At 39.3% G+C, this 8,304-nt stretch overlaps 1 protein-coding gene across 1 annotated transcript; it reads right to left on the bottom strand.

Annotated features, from left to right (window-relative positions):
- Positions 1-3,410: 3,410 nt before the first annotated feature.
- LOC102267949 (olfactory receptor 8U3-like) lies at positions 3,411-4,334 on the bottom strand. The gene has a single exon (XM_014476787.2). It carries the CDS (start codon positions 4,332-4,334, stop codon positions 3,411-3,413), a length of 924 nt encoding a protein of 307 aa, XP_014332273.2.
- Positions 4,335-8,304: the final 3,970 nt, after the last annotated feature.

Below are 8,304 nucleotides of genomic sequence, written 5' to 3'. Positions count from 1 at the left end.
AACCTATCTTACTTTTGATAGCAAGTATTATTTGATATATTTGTACAAGCAGAAGCTGGACCAACCTCTATAACCATGTGCCAAAGGAATATTTCATGCAAAGATGGGCTCAATAAAGGACAGAAATGGTATGGACCCAACAGAAGCAGACGATATTAAGACAGGTGGCAAGAATACACAGAATAACTGTACAAAAAAGATCTTCACCACCCAGATAATCACAATGATGTGATCACTCACCTAGAGCCAGACATTCTGGAATGTGAAGTCAAGTGGGCATTAGGAAGCATCACTATGAACAAAGCTAGTGGAGGTGATGGAATTCCAGTTGAGCTATTTCAAATCCTGAAAGATGATGCTGTGAAAGTGCTACACTCAATATGCCAGCAAATTTGGAAAATTCAGCATTGGCCACAGGACTGGAAAGGGTCAGTTTTCATTCCAATCCCAAAGAAAGGCAATTTCAAAGAATGCTTAAACTACTGCACAATTGCACTGATCTCACTCGCTAGTAAAGTAATGCTCAAAATTCTCCAAGCTAGGCTTCAGCAATACGTGAACCGTGAATTTCCAGATGTTCAAGCTGGATTTAGAAAAGGCAAAGGAACCAGAGATCAAATTGACAACATCTGCTGGATCATCAAAAAAGCAAGAGAGTTCCAGAAAAACATCTATTTCTGCTTTATTGACTATGCCAAAGCTTTTGACTGTATGGATCACAATAAACTGTGGAAAATTCTGAAAGAAATGGGAATACCAGACCACCTGACCTGCCTTTTGAGAAAACCATATGCAGGTCAGGAAGCAACAGTTAGAACTGGACAGGGAACAACAGACTGGTTCCAAATAGAAAAAGGAGTATGTCAAGGCTGTATATTGTCACCTTGCTTATTTAACTTGGGGCTTCCCTGCTGGCTCAGAGGTTAAAGCATCTGCCTCCAATGTGGGAGACCCAGGTTCAATCCCTGGGTCGGGAAGATCCCCTGGAGAAGGAAATGGTAACCCACCCCAGTATTCTTGCCTGGAGAATCCCTTGAACAGAGAAGCCTGGTAGGCTACAGTCCACAGGGTTGCATAGAGTCGGGCACGACTGAGTGACTTCACTTCACTTTATTTAACTTATATGCATAGTACATCATGAGAAACTCTCAGCTGGAGGAAGCACAAGCTGGAATCAAGATTGCTGGGAGAAATATCAATAACCTCAAATATGCAGATGACACCACCCTTATGGCAGAAAGTGAAGAACTAAAAAGCCCCTTGAGGAAAGTGAAAGAGGCCAGTGAAAAAGTTGGCTTAAAGCTCAACATTCAGAAAACTAAGATCATGGCATCTGATCCCATCACTTCATGGGAAACAGATGGGGAAACAGTGTCAGACTTTGTTTTTTGGGGCTCCAAAAATCACTGTTGATGGTGATTGCAGCCATGAAATTAAATGACACTTACTCCTTGGAAGTAAAGTTATGACCAACCTAGATAGCATATTCAAAAGCAGAGACATTTTACTTTGCCAACAAAGGTCCGTCTAGTCAAGGCTATGGTTTTTCCAGTAGTCATGTATGGATGTGAGAGTTGGACTATAAAGAAAGCTGAACACTGAAGAATTGATGCTTTTGAACTGTGGTGTTGGAGAAGACTCTTGAGAGTCCCTTGGACTGCAAGGAGATCCAACCAGTACTAAAGATCCAATCATCCTAAAGGAGATCAATTCTGGGCGTTCATTGGAAGGACTGATGCTGAAGCTGAAACTCCAATACTTTGGCCACCTGATGTAAAGAGCTGGCTCATTTGAAAAGACCCTGAAGCTGAGAAGGTTTGAGGGCAAGAGGAGAAGGGGACATCAGAGGATGAGATGGTTGGACGGCATCACCGACTCAATGGACATGAGTTTGGGTAAACTCTGGGAGTTGATGATGGACAGGGAGGCTTAGTGTGCTGCGGTTCATGGGGTCTCAAAGAGTCGGACACAATTGAGTGACTGAACTGAACTGAATGTTAGAAGTAAATGCCTACTTATATTATGACAGAGCTAATGGAGAGAACTTATTGCAAAAGTTTACTTCATTATAATAAAACCAACAAAACAAAGTTATAGCACAATTCTCTTGTAAAACTGAATTTTTCTCCTGTAAACTTGATTCAATTATTTGCTTATTTCCTTCCTGTACAGAGTTTCAAAGGGAGAGTGGGGGATATATAATTAGTATCTCAGATTCATAAATAGCTTAAATTATCCATGAGAAGCAGAAACTATTGGTTATTTTGGGAATCACAATAATTCTTGTAGTTGTTTTTTTCTTTCATGTATTTATTTATTATAATGAAGTATACATAAAATTGGAGAAGGCAATGGCACCCCACTCCAGTACTCTTGCCTGGAAAATCCCTTGGACAGAGGAGCCTGGTAGACTGCAGTCCATGGGGTCGCTGGCAGTCGGACACGACTGAGCGACTTCACTTTCACTTTTCACTTTCATGCATTGGAGAAGGAAATGGCAACCCACTCCAGTGTTCTTGCCTGGAGAATCCCAGGGACGGGGGAGCCTGGTGGGCTGCAGTCTATGGGGTCGGACTGAGTCAGACACGACTGAAGCCGACTTAGCAGCAGCATACATAAAATATTTTTTTCTTGCCTATTTCCTCTGGGTGGAGTTCTAGTGCTGTGTTTAATAAGAGGGAGAGGGATGAAAGTGGGCACCCTTGTCTTGTTTCTAATCATAGAAGAAAAGGTGTCAGGTTTTCATCGTTGAGTATGATGTTAGCTGTGGGCTTGCAATATATGGGCTTTATTATGTTCACATATGTTCCCTCTATACCCAGTTTATTGAGAGTTTTTATCATGAAAATCTTATTTTGTCAAATGTTTTTCCTGTATCTATAGAGATGATCATACGGTTTTTCTTACTTCTATTAACGCAATACGGTATGTTTATTGGTTTGCATATGCTGCTTGGAATCCCAGGATAAATCTCATTTGGTCATGGTGTATGACACTTCAATGTGCTGATGAGTTAGGTTTGCTAGTATTTTGTTGAAGATTTTTGCATCTATGTTCATCCTAGTTCATACAGTTTTATTTTCTTGTAGTGTCTTTGGCCTTGGTGTGAAGATAATTCTGGCCCAATAAAGTTAGTTTGCAAGTATTTCATAATCAGTTTTTTAGAAGAGTTTTAGAAGTGTTGGCATTAATTCTTAAAGTGTTTGGTACACTTCACCAATGAAATCAATGGTACAAGGCTTTTCTTTGTTGGAAGCTTTTTTTATTACTGCTTTAATCTCCTTACTTGTTATTAATCTGTTTACATTTTCTATTTCTTCACTATTCACTTTACTAGATTATGTGTTTCAAGAAATTATTTTATCTAGGTTAATGTTCAGAGAAATATGTTTAATATATGAAAAATATGCCTATTTGGATGGGACAAATAGTTTCTTTAGGGCCGCCTGCATGTCTGTGTTTCTCAGACAGTAAACAACAGGATTAAGGCTAGGTGTTAGAATGGAGTAAAACACAGACACTAGCCGTCCTTGAAGGGGGAAGTAGTGAGAAGTAGGTCTCAAGTAAGCAATGCTCCCAGTGACATAAAACAGAATGATGGTAGTAAGATGAGAGGAACAGGTGGAAAAGGCCTTCCAGCGGCCACCAGCAGACTGGGTCCGAGCAATGGTAGCAATGATGAGAACATATGAGATGATTGTGAGGGCAAAGGCACCAAGAATAGTACACCCACCCACCACAAATCCAATTTCCTCATTGGTGTGGGAGTCACTGCAGGAGAGTCTCATGATAGGGGAACTGTCACAGAAAAAGTGGTCAATGACATTAGGCCCACAGAACTGGAGGGAGAAGGTGTTGATGGTGTGAAAGATGGCATAGAAAGCTCCGCTCAACCAGGCCACCATAACAAGCTCTGTACATAGTTTTCTGCTCATAATGACACCATAAAGGAGAGGCTTGTAGATGGCCAAACAACGGTCATATGCCATAGAGGTGAGCAGGAAGCACTCAGAAGCACATAGCGTTACAAATAAGAAGAGCTGAGCCACACATTCCCAAAAGGAGATGACTTCTGAACCCATGAGTGAATTAATCAGTGCCTTGGGGACGATGACTGTGGTGTAGCACATGTCCAAGAAAGAGAGATTCTTCAGGAAGAAATACATGGGGATGTGGAGGCGGCTGTCTCTGCTCACAGCTGCAATGATGGAGATGTTCCCCAGGAGGGCAAAGAGATAGATGAAAAGGAAGAAGATGGTGCTAATGAGCCTCAGTTCAGGCACGTCTGAGAAGCCCTTTAGAATAAATTCAGTTACCATTGTCTCATTTGTCATTTCCTTCCCAAGTCATGAAAAGCAATAGAGAATATTCAAGATGGATATGGTCTTTGTGATAGTTAGTGCAAAACACAGGCTCACAAATTGGTCCATAAAGATGGTAAAAAGTAAATCTGTTTCTCTGCATAGTTCACGAATCCCCCTTACTTTTCTTTTTCTTTTTTCTCTTGCTCTTTCTCTGGTAAGTCTGAGCAATAACAGATTATAAATGAACAAATAAGCGTATCTGTTCAGATACTATGGTTATATACATGCATAATAACAAGTTGTGAAAACTAATGCAAAAGGTGAAATAATCGTATTCATTCAGCAATTATCCACTCAACAAATTATATTAATAAATGTACTGCACTAGGTACATTGCAGTTTGTGAGCTTGTGGCAGGGGTGGGGGGCACTGAAATGGCTGTAACAGAACCACTCACAGAGGTTGAGCAGATACTATAAACATCTTAGCAGGTCAAGAGCTGGTAGTGATGAAATTGCTACAGGTTTCCCTATGAGATTTCAGTTACTGTAATGTCAAATTTTCACAGCTTTTAGTAGAAATAAACTTGAGTTTAGCATAACATTTACTAATGTTCCAAACAGAACTGTGGCCTGGATTTAACCTAGTGGTCTCTGCTAAATCATGACTGTGTCCTGAGTCTGAGTCTTCTCTTACAGTAGAAATCTTGCTAGCCTATGATCTTTAAAGTCACAATTTTAAGTCATGTTCCAGGAAAAGCATGTGGGACAGTGCCCTGAAATATTGGCACACGACTGGCCTTGTTTTAGGACCTACCGGTACTGAAGATTGACTTTGTCTGTGATACTTGAGTCTGATGGTTCATCACTCTCACAGCATCTGGAAGGTGTCATCAGTATCCTCACAGGATCTAACATTTTAAGTAAGAACAGGAAAGTGAGTCTGGAGCAAAAAGCTTTGACTGAGGAAGAGACAACCTGTTTGCCTACATGGTTCAAATAAAAGGAAAGAGTTACTCTAAGAAATGATCCCCCAAAACATTTGTATTTAACCAATAGCAGTGCTATAAAAACCATCTGGGACCCATTAAAATTTGACTTTTTAAACATCCATTTAAATTTTCTTTTGAGTAAATCTGTCACCTCTACAACTTTTATTGTTCAAAATATAATTTTTGTGTCATTAGAGTAAATGAATTTTTAATTTGTCACTTAGTATAAAAGATTTTTAGGACCTAAGAAAAACCTCTAACATATATGAAATAAGTGTAGTTATCTCTGGTAATGAGGAAATTTTTTTCTCATTAGAATGAGTTAGAATGAATACACATTGGTATTAATATTATAATCTTTGTTGTTATCGTTGTTTGGTTGCTAAGTAGTTTCCAACTCTTTGTGACTCCCATGGACTGCAGCCGCCAGGCTCCTCTGTCTGTGGGATTTCCCAGGCAAGAATACTAGAGTGGGTTGCCATTTCCTTCTCCAAAGGATTTCCTAGACCCAGGGATCAAACCTGTGTCTATTTGGCAGAAGGATTCTGCATCATTCAGCCACCTGGGAAGCCCATTATAATCTTACTTTTTAAATAATAAAATATTTTAAAAGTTATTTCATGTATGGATTCATTTCGATATTTGGCAAAACTAATATAATATTGTAAAGTTTAAAAATAAAATAAAATTTTAAAAAAGTTATTTCAAGAACAAATTTAAGAATTTTGCTTTTCTAATATTTTTATTATGATATAAAGACATGAAGGAGAAAAAGAATAAATTTTGGAGAATGTCAGTGGACTTTCTTCTGGGTATTTTTGTATCCAAATTTCCCCTTCTTATAAAAACAGAAGTTATATTGGATTAGAGCCCACCACAGTAACCTCATTTTAACTCAATTGTCTCTAAAGATCCAATCTCCAAACTGAGTCACAATTGGAGTACTGGGGTTAGGATTTCAACATATGAATTTTGGAGGGGATACAATTCAACTTAAAACAGTCAATAAGAAACAAAGCATACTACAACTTATCTTTATGGAAGAAAGATTGGGATGTCTAAGGACTGCTCATCTGGTCCAAGACAAGAAGTATAGGAAGGGTTCCTTGGTCTCCATGAAAGTGACAGTGTCTTTCAAAGAGAGACAGAGAAGACTGACTTATTCAGATTAGCTTTTATCTGCCCTCCAGCATGATCCAAGCCACCTTTGCTATAAGAGTTGCTAGAGTAAGAGTGTTGTTCTTTTCCTGATTTGGGCTTCCCTGGTGGCTCAGAAGGTAAAAGAATCTATCTGCAATGCTGGAGACTCAGGTTCGATCCCTGGGTTGGAAAGATCCCCTAGAAAAGGGAATGGCTACCTACTCCTATATTGTTGCCTGGACAGAGGAGCCTGACGGGCTACAGTCCATGGATCTGCATAGAGTTGGACATGACTGAGCAACTAACACTGTCACTTTTTTCTTTTCCTTATTTACTCTAATATCCACTTAGTGAGAGTGATTGAAATAATGTACTTTGGATGTCTTAGGAGTGTGGCCTTAGGGTGGCTGGTTTTAGCACAGCTAATAATATTCACATTACTTAAACACTAAGCATAGTTTTCTCAACATTTAAGAAAATTATGCCTATGTCCTAAGTTTGTCTTGAGAGTCAGTAAAGTTGTGTGATCAAGCTCAATGTTTCCTCATTTTCCTAAGGAGTTTGGACACAATGACATTGGGGTTCCATTTTGACATGATAGCCTCAGATTCTAAATGAGTTAGAATCAAGCAGAATGTCCAGGAGGAGCCACAGGAAAAGAGAAAACTTGCCTCTGGCACTTCTGGTTGCTTCCACTGTGCTCTCTGCTGGAGCTGACTCCTTCCTTCACTTGGACCTCTGCCTGACTCATCAGTCCTTCCCATCACCTCTCATCCAGGTGATAGAAATCTGGTGTCAGTCACTCGCATCGCAGCATAATTAAGCCATTTTCTTGGCCAGTGACGTCTGGATTTAAAACTAAGTATTTTCATATCATTGAAATATGCTTACTTCTATTCTAGCCATTTTCAGGCATTAATGCATTGACTTAAATTATGGTTCATCAAATAAGATGAACTTGTTCCTGACAGGCCAGGGGGCCTTATTAAATTTGGTGAATCCTTGTATTTGCATAACACTGGAATGAGTGTTTTCATTATGTGCAAGACAATGAGTTTCCCTGATGGTTCTGTAGAAAACCTGCCAATGCAGGAGACTCTGGTTCTATCCCTGGGCCAGGAAGATCCTCTGGAATAGGAAATGGCAACGTACTCCAGTATTCTTGCTTGGAAAATTCCATGGACAGAGAGGAGCCTTGTGGGCTATAGACCGTGTGGTCACAAAAGAGTCAGAAATGACTGAGTGACTGAGCACATAGCACGTGGGACAATACCAATACCAGTACATGCAAACTAGCAGATAGCATGGTTGTTACCAGGCTCTAATATGCCCTGTGGAATCAGACCAATACAGTAAAGTTTAAAGTCAATTATTTCTCAAAATACTGAGTGTACTATTGTACCTGGTTTACTTTGATCTTGCTAGTTGTTGAATCCAAAGAAATAAGCTTTGGATGAGCTTTGCAAACCATATGAAGAATCACTAAAGAATCTAACACACACTGGTAATAGAACTAATAGTTGTTCTGTACTTATAGTAAACTTATTTTAGACCAGTTTCATCACCTTTCTGTAAATTTCTTCACATATCAGGCAGAAATAGTGTATATACCTTGCCCCCATTATTCATTATAAGTAGCTCAATTAGGTAATGTTAGGTATTAAGAATTTATAATTGTGTATAAAACATATCTTTCACTGACTAATTTCTGCAAACTTAATATGTTTCTGCTCTTTGACAGGAACTATGTTTGGCACTTAGCATGATCATCTCTGCTAATCTATTCCTTCCTATTTATTTTCTTCATCAGATCAGATCAGATCAGATCAGTCGCTCAGTCGTGTCCGACTCTTTGCGACCCCATGAATC

The sequence above is a fragment of the Bos mutus genome, chromosome 7 (genome assembly GCF_027580195.1).
Source record: "Bos mutus isolate GX-2022 chromosome 7, NWIPB_WYAK_1.1, whole genome shotgun sequence".
In the NCBI taxonomy this organism is placed as follows: domain Eukaryota; kingdom Metazoa; phylum Chordata; class Mammalia; order Artiodactyla; family Bovidae; genus Bos; species Bos mutus.
The sequence above is the reverse complement of the archived record's forward strand: the minus strand, read 5'-3'. Positions and strand labels throughout refer to the sequence as shown.

What these genes read in the sequence shown, in the direction of transcription:
- LOC102267949 (XM_014476787.2), bottom strand. Translation starts at nt 4,334, where the DNA reads ATGACAAATGAGACAATGGTAACTGAATTTATTCTAAAGGGCTTCTCA.